This window comes from Pipistrellus hanaki, assembly GCF_964339955.1.
Source record: "Pipistrellus hanaki genome assembly, chromosome: 14".
Classification (NCBI taxonomy): domain Eukaryota; kingdom Metazoa; phylum Chordata; class Mammalia; order Chiroptera; family Vespertilionidae; genus Pipistrellus; species Pipistrellus hanaki.
In genome coordinates this window covers 48,588,294-48,602,543 of record NC_140516.1, presented here as the reverse complement: position 1 = coordinate 48,602,543, position 14,250 = coordinate 48,588,294, and the positions used below count along the sequence as shown (strand labels likewise).

The window sequence follows — 14,250 nt, the reverse complement described above, 5'->3', positions numbered from 1 at the left end:
CCACCCACTCACAGCCCCCGGGCACCCCTGCCCTGGGGTTGGGGTGAGCAGGCTCTGGCGCCTCCCTGCCACTCCCCGCTCCCACCCTACCCCCCCCCCCACCCCAGCTCCAAGCCGCCTCCTCTGGCATCAGGGAGGGGGGAGGGGCCTCCATGGTCTCTAGGGAGCAGAGGGAAGCCCCGGGAGGTGACCCCGTTTCTGAATGAAATTGAGCTGCCATTTCCATCTTCTTCCCAAATGTCAGCCGCGTTAGATCAGATTAGGAGCTAATCTCTTGCCAAAATTCATTTCGGAACCAGAGAGGTGGCGGGCGGCGGGCGGGGTGGAGGGTTATTGTTTGTTTCGGCATCTCCCCTCCCCCTGCACACACACACACTTCCCCGTCACCTGGGCGCGAGTCGGGGGTGAAAGTCGGAATAGACTGCGCAGAGCCCCAAGGAGGCCTCGGGGACAGGAGGGCGGCACCAGCCCTGCACTCCCCCGGCCAGCCAGCGAGCCAGCATGGCTGTTCTCTGAATGCTCAGATGGCTCCTGGCCCCAGGGGATCCTTCTCGGCTCGGAGAGGAAGAGAACCCTTGGCCGGAGCATCCCCCTCCCTACACCCCCCATCCCCACACCGAGGAGGGACAGGCACTGGGAGGGCTGCAATGCCCCCACCGCGTCCTCTGGGCCAGAGGTCCCGCCCCCTCCAGCCTCTCCCAGGGCGGGCGGGTGGGCAGGTGGGCGCGGGTGGTAAACGGGGAGAGGAAAAGCCATGGAGACCAAAGAGAGAGGAGAAGCGAGGGAGACAAACGCCCCAGTGAACCGGTCAGTACCTCGCGGGAGGCCTCGTTTGACAAGTGACCAGAGCACAGCCGCTGGCTTCAATGCGTAATGACCCTCCGGTGAAGACGCCCCCGTCTCATTTGATATTTGGTTCCTTGCAGACACGATAGCCTTCGTAAATAATATACAAAGTAAGAAACCTAATCCTGCCCGCTAGAATGTTTAATTCATCATTATGCGAGCTAATTGGAAGGTGATTATATGGTAATTGCTCATTAGTGGTGTATATTTATCGCTGTACCTTATGTCAAGGCCATGGGAATTGTGTAGAGTCTGTTCTCCCGTTTCAAGGATCGATTTCAGAGGCAGGAGCGAAGCAGGCGGGATCAAGTTCTTCCTGACGTCAGGGTCCGGCCGAGGGCTGTGGAGACCCGCGCTATATATAGGGCCAGGAGCGGGCCCGGGGACTGACTGGGCCGCTTGGGGTTGGGCTGAGCCGAGCCGAGAGCCTGAAGGTGCAGGGCGGCCAGCCCACGGCCAGCGAAGCTGGTCTTCCCTTAGAGAGAGAGGCGGGGTGTGGGGCTGGGGGACCCCATCCCAGGCACCTCCCAGGCCCTCGGGTGCTGTCTGGGCCTAGTGGCTCCTTTTGGGAGAAAGACCTTCCCCCTGAGCTTCCTCTCAGGCTCCTCCGGCCTGTGCCGAGGGCAGAAAGGGAGATGGAGCGGGAAGGTGAGGCATGGCTGGAAGGGGGAGATCGAATTCAGAGTGTCAGGGACCTGAGATCACTCCCCCATCGGACCCCTGATGAGTCCGGCTACTCCCATTTCCTCCCAAGATCAGCTCAGTTCCCCACCCAGCGAACGGGGTGCTGGGCTGGTGGGCAGCCCCAGTAATGCAAAGGGAGGAGGAACTCAGAGTCTCGGGGTTGATGGGGTTGATGGAGAGACCAGTGCGAATGAGCTCAGAGCACAGAGAAAGGCAGGACACCAGCCCAACCCGCTCCCAGGCCAGCGCCTGGGCGGAACGTGAGGGGAAACAGGCCTGAACCCCACCCCCCAGGGTGCCCGAGGACAGAGGTGCGCCCGACCTGCAGGTGGGAGGGGGGCGGGTGCGTGGCCGGCCTCCGGAGCTCCAGGGCTGCAGCCCGCGCCCTTGCACGTGGGCAGGATCTCTGGCGCGCTCTGGCGCCCCCTCGGAGGAGTGCGAGGCGCCTTTGCCCTGCCTGGACCCCAGCTCGTGGCTCCCAGGACCCTCACCAGCAGCCCGGGGCTCTCCTCACCGCCCCCTGCTCCACCTCGGGCAACAGGCACGAATGAACAAAAGGCCAATTAGAGGCTGGGGCGCGGCTGATGAATGGGCCTTTCGCTTTCAAGTGTGGCCCAGCCTCGGGTTTCCTGGTGGACGGGGTCTCACCGGGGTAAGCCGCCTCCCCTGGCCAGGTCACTCCTGGGGTCAGCAAGTTCTCAAAACTCCCACTTCCCCCGGCTCCGGGGCTGACGTGGGGAAGTGAACCGGGCGGTGAGGGGAGCCTGTGGCCCGCAGCGGGGCCTCCACCCGGCCCATCAACCGAGCGCTGCCTGCTGCCCCGCTCCCCTCCCGCCCGCCCGGCCCCTCCAGCCGCTGGGCCGTGGCTGCTCGGAACCCGCAGCAAGTAAATCGCACCCTGATTGCCCGAGTAATCCAGGCCCGCCTGGGAAAACGCGGCTACAAAAAAAACGGCCATTGTTTGCCAAACTCCGGAGCCAGGGGTGCGCCGTGGGAATTGTACCCCAACTCAGGCCTCCTCCACACACACACACACACACACACACACACACATACACACACACCACACACCATGCAAGCCTGGGTCCCGGGAAACATGCAAATACTGCCCGGATACCGGGCATAGGCGCCATCCCACAGGAACCCCCACGCAAACACGAAATGTTGTTACTGAGAGAGACACGCTGAGGCCAGTCTCATCGTCTGGGTCACAGCCATGGCCCAACGCCACTGTGCAGCCTACACTAGCTCAGGTTCCATACACAACTGTGCCCTCGGCGCTCTCGCTGCCGCCGCCCAGCTCCACGCTCCTGCCCAGCTCCGTGCAACCTCGGTGCCCACGAAGAGCTGGGCAGCTGGGCACTCACAGCTACACACGCAGCCTGGGCTCCGCAGCCTCTCCCGCAGTCCGCAGGATCAGCAGCCACACGCTGCCCAGGCTGAGACACACAATCACACCGCCACACAAACACAACTGCTTCACAGCTCTAACTCACCCCCGACCTATGCAAACTCTCACGTCACACCCACACCCTCACTTCCACCAGCCACTGCACCCATGCCGCAGCCCAGCCCACAGGACCCGCCGAAGACCAGGGCCCGGCCAGGCCTCCCGCTGGCCAGAGGCTCTCCCTGGGCGGCCCCGGAGTCGGGGGCTTTGTTTTTGCTGCTCGAGGCGGGGGACAGGGAGGAGCTGAGGTTCCCAGGCTGCGAGCAGGCCAGAGCCCCCTGTCTGCCCGGCCCGCTTGTCGGGGCTCTCCGCTGCCACAATCCCCTCCTGGCGCAAAAGTGGCCGGGCAGGTTCCGGCCTCCGCCTATGCGCCCGTGGCAGCTCCGCTGGCTTCGCTGCCAGAAGCAGAGCCAGAGGGAGCTGAGGCCACCGGACTCTGCGGAGGAGGAGGAGCGGAAAGGGGTCATGCCCCCGGCGGGGGTACAAGGTTTCCCCCACCTCCAGAGTTGCTGGTGCCCTGAACCACCTTCCCCCAACCCCCACCTCCCTTCCCCGCAGCCGGGCCCTGGGCCCCTTCCCCAACTCAAAAGGCAGGCTGAGCCCACCTGTACCTCGCAGGAAGGAGAAGATAGTTGAGGCCCAACAGGCAAAATACACCCCTTTCGACTCTCTCTGGGAAGTGCAAACTGACCTGCCTCTCCTCTCCCCAAATCCACTGAGCACGGGGCTGGGGGAAGGGGGGCGCGCTCAGGGATGGCCCACAGGTCACCAACAAGGGAGCCGACACGGATCATACATGTAAACTGCATTCCGATGTTGGCAAACAGGCAGGACACAAGGCCACAGGCGTGCGGTTTGCCATGGTCAGGGAGGAACACAGAAGCTGGCCCCCCGATGCCCACAGAGCCCTCCCGGGGCATCCAGGGCTGGCACCCATAAAACACCAGGAGGACCCAGGCCTGGGGGACACACAGCTCCCACGCACCCCTGGTCCCGGTCCGGAGGGCTGCGGCCCAGCCCATGCACACGGCGAAGGGGACACAGCCACGGGCACGCGCGCCCGCACCCTGCCCCGCGCCCCGATAGCCATCATCGTGGGATGGCATCTCGCAAATATTTATATTCTCCAGCGCCACGGCAGCCCGCGTCCACATTAGACGTCCTAATCCTGCCACTTTAAATAGATGAATTAATAAAGCAAACGAGCGGCTAATAAGCTGGCTGTCCTGCCTTCTGGAGGTGGGGGAAGGACGCGGGAGAGAGTGCGCCAAATTTGTTTGCAGTGGATCAAGGCGAGCCGCCTCTGCTTCACTTTCTTTATCTTAATTCCGACTTGAAAAGATATAATTATCTAGTTTGAACAGAGCTGCTATCAAATCCTTCTCCGGGCCCGGGGAGGGAGGCATTGGAGTGGATGGCGGGCCTCTGAGCCGCTCGGTGCAGCCGGAGATAGCGCGTAATGAAGATGTGGAGGCCCGAGATACAAAGGGCATTAACCTCATTAGCATGAAACCTTTTCTTCCTACCATTGTGGGACCCTTCCAGCCTCCTAATCCCCCCTATTTTCAAAGCTCGGTTTGTAATAAAGCTTTTAGGTGGGTTTTTTTTTTCAAAGCTAATGGTATTCTCTGATGGTTTTATTGCTGCTACACTACATAGGACGTCGACCAAAAAAAAAATCTTTGTCACCCCCCCCTTTTCTTTCTTGTACTTAAAAAAAAAGTATATGGTTCTTCCAGGAATCAACCTTGGATGAAACTGGGAAATGTTCTTCTTGGAAAGGTGGGTCTGCATTGCAGCAGGTCTGTGCTCCGGGTTCCAGGAAGTCTGGGTTTCGGCGAGTGAGTAGAAAGGAAAGGAAAGGTAACTTGTCCAGACACAAGCATGGGGTGACGGAGCGGTGACCGAGAGAACTCTGGGCAGCTAGCGTCACGAAGGTCTTGCTGGCCATGGGGCCGAAATTCCCAGGGCAGCACCTGTCCTTTCACTTCCAGAGACAAGCCTGTGTCTCCTGGGGCGGCCCCTCTTGCCACCTCTCTCCCCCCCAAACCTCCTGCATCCAAGTCTCCCCACAACTTATAGCCCTTCCTAGGAGTCTGCGTGGAAATGAGCGCCCGGAACAGCCAGGGTTCTGGAGAGGAAGGGACATGGTGGGGGGGAAGGAGAGCAGGCAGAAATAAAGTAAAAAGAGGGAGAAAGATCAAGAATGCATTCCGCTTTAAAAGAGAGGAGGGGATGGGGGGGGGGGAGAGAAAAATTTCCACAGTGCCCCAAGTCCCCACACGTGCACAGAATGTCTAATCTTAACTTTCCAAGGCAGGATGTTAACAAAGCTCGTATTTTTGCCCTGCATTGTAACTTGGCCTTATCGCAGTGTAAAGGGTGGGGAGATTGTCCTAAATTATGTCCAGGCAGCCCCCCTGGATCTGTGGATTAAGAGATTAAAGGGGACCACTGGGCAGGGCCTCCTCTTTCCCCTTCATATTCCCGGTATGATAATTGCTTAAACTGATTTGCACTTTCACAAAAGCTCGCAGTACGCTTTGTAGCTCGAACAGAGCAGACGAGGTTTCTCTATCAATGGAAATAAAACTGATTAATGCAGCCTATCAGGATAAGAAGCAAATGAAGCATGCAAAAACAACCCAGTACCCCAGAAGCGGGGAGGACGGACACTGGGGGAGCGAAGTTTCCTCCGAGACGAGACTGGTTACAACTTTTAGCGTTAAAATTCAGAGGTGGAGGCTCCTCTGGACTCTGGCTTTTTGAGGCTGCTGAGGACCTGGGCCCTGCCTAGCACCTTCCTCAGACAGGGGACAGTGCGAGAGGAAAGAAAGAAGGGCAGACGGGAGAGAGGGACAGAGAGATGGAGAGAGAGATTTGTACTTTGGGGTTTCAAGTCAAAAACAGTTTATAAGTCGCAGGATTCCGATTCTGCCAGGTGTTTTCCCCAATCCTGACAAAATATTCTTCAATACACAACTGTGTGCTTGGATTTTTTTTTAAAGCGGACCGGAGGTGGACAGGAGGAGGCACGCTTAACCTGCCATCCAAACTGCACTCCCTCGCTAGGCCTTGCAGTGGGCGAATCTCTGGTTGGAGAAACTTTTCCTCCCGTCCCTTTTCTGAAGGATTTAAGGTTTCCTAATCCTCTCCCCTTTCCACCCTCATCTCTCTTTAAAATGCCCCAGAAGCCATCGGTCTGGCCCTTTTGAAGGTGGCAAGGCCGGGTTTCTTGCGCCTCGTTGGGGGAAGAACCACACTCAAATTACCGGACATAGTTTTTACAGAAGGAAAAAAATAACTGAGTTTGGTTTCCCCAAGACAACTACTCTGAGGGCATATTGATAAATCTTTATTGACAAAATATTGACATTGACATACTTCTTGGAAGTATATAGTGTGTTAGAATTCTAACAAATTAACACAAAACACAAAAATATTTACATTCTGGTATAGAACACATTAAGGAAGCATTTGTCACTCTCTTTAGTAAGTCTATGATCTTGGAACAGAAACTCAGTGCTTGAAAACCTGCGCCATGTCTTTGGCCACACTTAGCATCATCCCCGCTAACTACAGTCCTCCGGTTTTTGCCATTGATCGATGATCAATTGATCGATCAATTGATCGATCGACTTCAAGTTTGGAATGGCCTTTGCAGTCAATGGTTGAACTCAGCCAATTATCTCCAACCACTAAAAGGAGTTTGCTTCGTGATTTTAAGCCTTGGGATGTTAGGAAAGGGAATGTCCAAGAAATAGAATTAATTTAGGTGTGTCTTTTCCCCCCAACACAATTCCTGACTCCTCTTGTGGACACCCTTCCCCAGCTACCCCCCAGCCCCCCCATCCGGCTCCCCATTTCTCAATAAGAGGACCACTATCGCTGAGCCTACTCATTTAGCTTTCACGATCACTTTGACGTCAGAAAGTATCAAAAAGTTGTTTACAGACTTGCACATTTCTCAAAAAAAAAAAAGAAAACAAAACAAAACTCAAAATCAAAAGCACACAGAACCTGTCTTTAAAAAGGAAAAAAGAAAATCACAATTCATTTTTTGTCTTTAGACACCATCCGCCAGACAACTGCTACATGCAATTCAAGTTTTTGGACACGTGTGGGATGGGGCTGGCTATGAAATTTCGACCACCGTTATTATTACTAATTATTTTTAAAGATTTCGGGGGGGAGGAGAGAGAAACACTGTGAAGTGCAAAATAAAAAGTCCTGTGCCTGGTTGGGGTATTTTTTTCCTTTTATCATCATCATCATTATTATTTTTTTTTTTTACAAAGAAAATATAAAGTCGGACTGCGATAAACGGAATACCTGCCAATCATCTTGTCCCGCTGGTTTGGCGTTTGACTGACAGCTCCCCTTTGTCAGAGCGCCGGCCGCGCCGCCACATTTAGATCTTTCGCTCTCTCTCTTTCTCTCCCTCTCTCTCTCATTCTCTCTCTCTCTCAGTTGCCTCTTTAGACTAGGGTTGCATGTTGATCAAGGAGCCTCCATCCTCTGCCATCGCGGCGCGGCCTCCGATGGGGACGGTGAGCCCTCGCCGCCCAAAGTCTGCGCCGCGCTCTGCGCTCTCCCTCCTCCGACTCCCTCTCCCCTTCCCGGCGAATGTGTGTGCGCGCGGTTGGTTTTTGTTTCGTAGGGTTGTTGTTGTTTTTTTTCCTCTTCGTCCTCCCTGTCTCAGTTTTGCTCCGCTGTGTCCGTTTCTCCCGGGTTCGGTTTGTGTGTGTTGTTTTGTTTTTAATCGTCTGAGGTCACGTCTATTTCCTCCGGGCTGGCCTGCTTGGTGGCGATCCTCCACCGGTTAATGTGATGTGTCCCTTTTTTCTTTTGCTGCGAGTCTGAGCCTTCCTCCTCCAGCTTCTGCCTTTTGAACTTCGTCCTCCGGTTCTGAAACCATACTTTTACCTGCGGGCCAGAGGCAGAGGGGGCGCGTTAGTTCCTCCTCTTCGGCTCCGCCCGGCAGCCCCCCGCGGAGGCGCGCAAGGCCAGGCCCCCCCAAGCGGCGTCCTGCGGGGCCGGAGCCCCAAGCCCTTAGGGGAGCGGAGCAGCGGGAGCGGGCGGGAAGCCTGGCTCCCGGCCCTGGGTCTCCGGAGTCACTTTCCCCGGCTAGGGACCCCAGGGCACAGTCCTTCTCACTGAAGGGGACCCCCTCAGTCCGCTGAGCACACATGCAAACCCCTATAAAAACCCTGAGAAAAGCCAAAAGCGACCGGTCCCAAACCCCCTCTACCTAGCCCGGGCAGGAGAGACTCCGCTGCGGGTGCCCAGGCTCCCTGCAGGGCCCAATGTGCTTGCTCTCCTCTGTGGGTTTCCGGGAGCTCGCTGCCTAAATATAGCGCTTCCTGTGCAAGGCCCCGGGCCTGGGCAGGCAGGCAGGCAGGGTCGGTCTGGGCCTCCTGCTCCTTGCCCTGGATTCTTGCAGGTGAGCAGGAGTGGGTGCTGGTGGAGGGAGCCAGGAGGGACCTGGGAACCAACCCAGCGATTCCCCTGCAGCTAGGGGAAGAGGCTCAAAAGTGAAAGCTTCTGAAAGACCTCGGGATAGAGGGAGAAAGAGAAACGAGGAGGAGGAGAGGAGCCAGAGAGAGCGGGGCCTTCTTGTGCCCCCTCCTGAGCGGCCCCAACCCGGGTCCCATCGCTCACCCCCAGGGCTCCTCTGGCAGCCTGACCTCGGAGCTGCTGGAGGTCCGGGGAGCAATGAGGAAAGCAGTACTGGGGCTGCCATCCCCATCGCGCCCTGGGGAACCTGGGCAGTGGGTCTCCGTCCAGAGACCAGAGCAGCCAGGAAGGCCAGGCTCCTTCTCCACCTGGTGCTGCGGGGCAGGTGAGGAAAATGGAGGCGGCCGCACCTCCCTTTCCCGATCGCACCGCCACGGGCCCGCGGAGGCCGGCTCCGGTCCCTCCTCGGAGAGTCCAGCCCAGGTCCCAGCGCGTCCTCCCCATGGCCCCCCAATCCCCCCCAGGGCGCCCCCACGAACAAGCGGAGCTGGAACGAGGCTGACTCTAATTTGCTTTGAGTTTGCTAATTGAGGGGAGGCCGCTTCCCTGCTCCCCGGCGCTCGCCCCAGGCGCGCGGGGCGTGACTCGCACACAAAGGCCGCGGGCGGCGCGGGCAGCGAGCGGACAAAGCCCCCGCCGCCCGGCGCCCCGGGGTGCATCGGCCCCGCCGGCCCCGCACCCGCACCGGCCCGCCAGGCCCTCCCAGGTTTTGTCCGGGGCGGGAGGGGGGAGAAACGTTTTAAAACAAAAGCCTCGCGACCTCTGTGCACCGCCCAGAAAAACTGTTACCACTTAATCCGCACGGAAAAAAACAAAACAAAACAAAAAACAACGTTAACTGTGTGCCGCGAACTCTGACCCCGCCCTGCGGCTCCGCGTACAGCAGCGCCTACTGTAGCCCCGAGCCCCCGCCCGCCTCCGGCCAGGCCCCAGGGGGACCCCGCGGCGCCGGAGGGTCTGTGGGTCCCAGCTCCGAGCTTCTGGTTCAGGGGACGCGCCCTCGGTGCGCGGCCTCCGCCTCCGGACTCCCCGATCCCTTCGCGGGGAGCAGCTGGCGGGAGCCTGGGTCTGTGTTTGCGGCAGAACTTGCCTTTAACCCGTTCCCGGGCTTCTCCAGCTTGGACACCCAACATGCCTACACCCCCACTTGCTCTCCCCCTCTTCCTGGACCCCAGCCGGGTCCCCAGACTCTGGCCAAAAGTTTCCCCCAAAAGAAGTGCTTCCGTGTTCGCCAGGAGCTGAGCCCAGCGGGCAGAAGGGGCGATCCAGGCCGCCCCACCCACTCCCCAGAGCCTGGGGCAGGTAGATCCTGCGGTCCCTTCCGGAGACCCAGGGAGCCTGGCACCTGGAAACTTCCACACCCTGAGCGGGGGGCGTGGAGCCAGCTCCCGGGCCCGATGGCGAAGGCCGGGTCTGGGATCGGAGCTCGTGTGCCGGCTCCGGGGGTCCGGGATGGGGCGGGGGTCGCCGCCCGGGCCGCTCACCTGAGTTTCCGTGAGGCTGAGGCTGTGCGCCAGCTGCTTCCTCTCGGCGCCCACCACGTAGTGGTTCTTCTCGAAGGCGTGTTCGAGCCGCAGAAGCTGGGACGGGGAGAAGGCGGTTCGGATCCGCTTCGGCTTTCGGGCCAGCGCGTTGTGCAAAAGGAAGCTCTCCGGGCTTGTGTCGTTCCCTGCGGGGGACACAGCACAAGTCCCATTAGGGGGTGCGGGGGGCGGGGGGGGGGCTGGCCCGGGCCGTGCGCTTCTCAGGAGACGGGCTGGCGGCGGGACACCGCGCTGGAGCCGGTGCGCAGCCCTGGCGGCTGGGCGGCTGGGGTGCGGGCACCCTCCGGAGGGGGTCCTGGCCCGGCTGCACCGCCCAGACCCCGCCAGGCTCTACCTGGGCGGCACCCACCCCGCAGCTGCCCCTGCTGGCGGGTCCCAGGCTCCTAACCACCGCCGGCCTTGCCACCTCTGAGCCGGGCGCCCTGGGCAGAGGAGGGGGCACCTGGGACAGGCCCGGGGATGGGCGCCCAGGGCCCCCCAAAACAGCGGCTTTCTCCTCTTTCTCACCGCAGGGAATTCTGACCCAGGTTGGTGAGGCCGCGGGCCCATATTCAGAGTTTTTCTCGGGGACTTGTTTTTAAATTCTACGGTTAAGTGTTTCCCCTCCCGAGAAGCGCAGAGGCCTGGCGAGTTTTTGCAGCCAGCGGGTGCGCTCCGCTCCTGCCGCTCCGGCCTCCCGGGGACCCGGCTCCCCCGCTGCCCGGCTCCGGAGAACTGGGAGGCCCGGGCGAAGGGATCGAAAGCCGGGACTTAGGGAGATGAGGGGGGCGGATGGGACCGTCCACGACCCCGGAAGGTCCCAGCTACTCCTGGCCTGGGGCGAGGACCCGGAGCGCGGCTGGCAGAGGATGCGGAAAGGGAGCCCGCAACTTTGCGAGCAAAGCCACGGAGTTTGGGGTTTTCTCATCGGGGTGGGAAATACAGCCGCTGAAAAGCCCCAACGAGGAAGCAAGAACCCGCAGCTCAGGCTGGAATGGAGGCAGATCTAGTCCGGGGAGGAAGGCGAAAGGCTGTTTTTGTTCTGTTTCTGAAATGAGGGGCGGGGTGGCGTGTACCCCAGTCTCCACTCCACGGGAGCGCAAAGGGTTAAAACGGGGACCGGCCTCCGGGTATTGATCCGCTGCCGCGGGGGGTAGGTCTCTCCTAAACTAATCACTCGCCTCTTTTCCCGGAGTTTTAACTTTGTTTTTTCCACCCCCACCCAGAGAAAAAAAAAACAAAACAAAAACAAACAAATAGCAGGGAAGGTAAACACCCAAACAGAATTTTCTCCAGCTCTTGCGAGACTCGGCTCCTTTCTCTTAAAAAGAAAAAAATAAGTAAATAAATCAACAAACAAAACCCAGACCGAACCTGCCTTCCCGACGCGGCCGCTCGGCGCCCGGATGGAAAGGGCCGAGCCTCGGCCGGTTTCAATCGGCGCGGGTTCCCGCCCCTGCGGGGCCTCCCAAAAGCAGAAAAAAAGAAAAAGAAAAGAAAAACCACACGTACAAATCCCTTGATTTTTGCCCTGGACGCGCGGGGGGAAAAAACCAACAACAAATCCCTGGATTTCTGCCCCTGGCGGGCGCGCGGCTCCCCTCGCCGCCCCAAGGAAATCGGAGCCGAAGTCAGGGGTGGAGGCTGCAGGGACGCGGGGCGGCGGCGAACGGGGCAGGACGCGGTCGGAGGCGCCCAGTCCTCACCCCTCGGAGCCAAGGCTGCGCGGGCATCATCGCCGAGGAGACGTGGAGCCTGGGGACCCCGCGGGGTCCGGGGCTCCGTGGCGGCCGGCACTGGACCCGCGAGGACTCGCCAACCGCTAGCGAAACTGGGGACCCACCCCGCGGCGCCCGGCCCCTCGCCGGAGGCCCCGTCTCCGGAGGCACCTCCACGCAGGCCTTGCCCCGCGCCCGCCCGCCCGCCCGCCCCGATCGCCCAGGCCCGGGCCGTGCGGGGTGCGGGGCGCTCGGCAGCCCCCCGCGCGCGGCGTGGCACGTACCTTGGAAGCGGTGGCCCAGGTACCGGTAGCGGTGGATGAGCCACGGGTAGAAGGTGGACGGGTCCCGCTGCTGCGAGGCGAAGAGGGGGTGTGGCGAGTGCGAGGAGGGCAGGGGGTGCGCGGCCAGCGCGTGCGGCGGCGGCACGGGGTGCACGGGCACGGCGGCGGGGTTGGGCGGGTGGGACACCGCCTCGGCGAACACCAAGTCCGGGTTGGAGTAGACGCCCCGGCCGGAGGCGGCGGCGGCGGCGGCGGCGGCGGCCGGGTGGAAGCCGTTGAGGAACGGGTTGATGGGGCTGGAGCTGGCGTAGCTGAGCGCCGCGGGGCGGATGGGGTCCTCGGAGCGCGAGGCGGGCAGGGGGCTGTCCTTGGCCACCAGCGACTCGATGGTGAAGCAGCGCTTGGGCGCCGGCTGGAACATGCTGCGCCGCGGGGCGGGCGCCCGGGGCTCCCGGCCCGGCTCGCGGAGACCGTGGCGCGCCGCTCCCTCCGCCGCCCGAGGACAGGCGAGAACGGGGGACTTGTTTGTTTGGGGGTGGGGGTTGGGGGGAGGAAAGGAAGAAAGGAAAAAGGAAAGGAGGGGGGAGGGGAAGGGAGAGGCAACGCCGCCGAGGATCCCGAGAATCTTGCACCAAAACGCGCCCAACCTGGAGAGACGGGAGGAAAAAATCCTTCCAGAAGAATTTGCAGGCGTGGATTGGGGTAATTTTTTTTTTTTTTTTGCGAGATGGCGTGGGGTGGGGTTGGGGGGGGGGATCGGAGTTCGAAACGGGGAGGAAGGAGGGGGGAGTTTCTTGGGGGAGGCCAAAAAAAAAAGTTTTCTCTCTCTTCTGCAAAAGGCGCGGGCAGGGCGCCCTAAGTCCAAGGACAATCCATGCAAGTGTTCGCTTCTTCACAAGTTGTGCAAACGATTTGTTAGTTCATGAGCCTAATTAGTGCGGGGATCACATAAACAGCTTCCTCCGAAGCCTGGTAAATGGCTTGATGATTGGTCGCTATTACTCGCCCCGAGGTGGAAGGGGGGAGACTCTTTAAAGTGCGTCAGAGGGAGGCGAGCGCCCGGGAACCCGGACGCCTGGATCCCGGCCCAGAGCGGAACGGAGTCGCCGCCGCCGCCGCCGCCTCGCCTCCCGCGCCCGCCCGGCCGCCCGGCCTCGCCGCGCCCTCTCCCCGCGCGCCCGGCTCACTCGCTCCCGGGCTCCCGCTCCGGCTGCGCCTCCTCCTCTTCTTTCGGCTGCTCTTCCTCCTCCTCCTCCTTCTCCTCTTCCTTCTCCTCCTCCTCCTCCTCCTCTTCTTCCTCCTCCTCTTTCCCCACCTCCTCCCGCTCAGCCACCGCCTCCTCCTCCTCCTCCAGCACCACCACTCCCTCCGGGCACCCGGGTCCCTGCAGAGTCCCCGGCCGGCGCAGCCTCCTCCGCAGCGGCCTCCCGGATCCCGAGCCTGCTGAGCCCGAGCTGGTAGGACGGACAGATGGACGGATGGACGGATGGACGGACAGGCGCTCGGATTTCTGGCGCCCCGCGCTCCGCTGCTGCAGCTGCGCCCGCGCCCCTGCGCCCCCGCGGCCCCGGGTCAGGGGAGCTGGGCTCGCCCCGGAGCACCTCGAGGGTAAGCGGGCGGGCGGGGGTTGGTTCTGGGTGAGGGTTACCACCAGAACCGTTGGGTCCTTTCTACCCGCACCCACGGCCAAATTGCGGGCAGTCTCCTAGGTGAGGAGGGAACATGATGGTGGTGGTGGTGGGGGGGGGGATTCTCGCTCAGCCCCGAGGTCTCAGGGTCGCTGCGTTTGCGATCCGGCTTGCTTTCCTGTTTGCAAGTTAAGACGGAGTTGACGGCTCTGCTGGGGCAACGGGCTTCCTATTCGCCCCCAAGGCTCACGATCCCTGGGACAGTGCTCACCCCATTCCCCCAAACCAGTTCCTTCTGTGGGATGGGGGCGAGGTTCCGAGGTCAGGGGAGAAGCTGTGAGGTGCTGCTCCTATTTTTCCGTTGTCCTTGTTGTTGTGTGAGTGTTACAGTTATCATGATTGTTGTCGTTGTTATTATTATCTCTTGTTATTATTATTATTTTGCCATCTGTTGTCCCAGGGGCGGGGTGCTGTGCAGACCTAGGGCTGCTCACAACCGGGGACTGCAGATCGCGCCTCCGATCCTAGGCCGCGTCCGCATTTTCCAGCTCGCCTTGGGTTTTGGGATGATTTTAGGGCCGCGTTCCCTCGTCCCCATTG

The 14,250-nt window shown here is 60.6% G+C and overlaps 1 protein-coding gene across 2 annotated transcripts; it reads right to left on the bottom strand.

Annotated features, from left to right (window-relative positions):
* Positions 1 to 6,319: 6,319 nt before the first annotated feature.
* EMX2 (empty spiracles homeobox 2) lies at positions 6,320 to 12,576 on the bottom strand. 2 transcript variants are annotated; one of them, XM_084904613.1, is made up of 3 exons: positions 12,023 to 12,562; positions 9,982 to 10,166; positions 6,320 to 7,906 (listed from the first exon to the last, which is right to left on the bottom strand). In XM_084904613.1, the coding sequence occupies exons 1-3, from the start codon at positions 12,441 to 12,443 to the stop codon at positions 7,739 to 7,741; spliced, it is 774 nt and encodes a 257-aa protein (XP_084760739.1). In that variant the 5' UTR covers positions 12,444 to 12,562; the 3' UTR covers positions 6,320 to 7,738. The 2 variants fall into 2 exon arrangements, with proteins under 2 accessions (XP_084760739.1, XP_084760740.1); XM_084904614.1 differs by lacking the exon at positions 9,982 to 10,166 and having other exon boundaries at positions 12,023 to 12,576.
* Between the last annotated feature and the right edge of the window lie 1,674 nt (positions 12,577 to 14,250).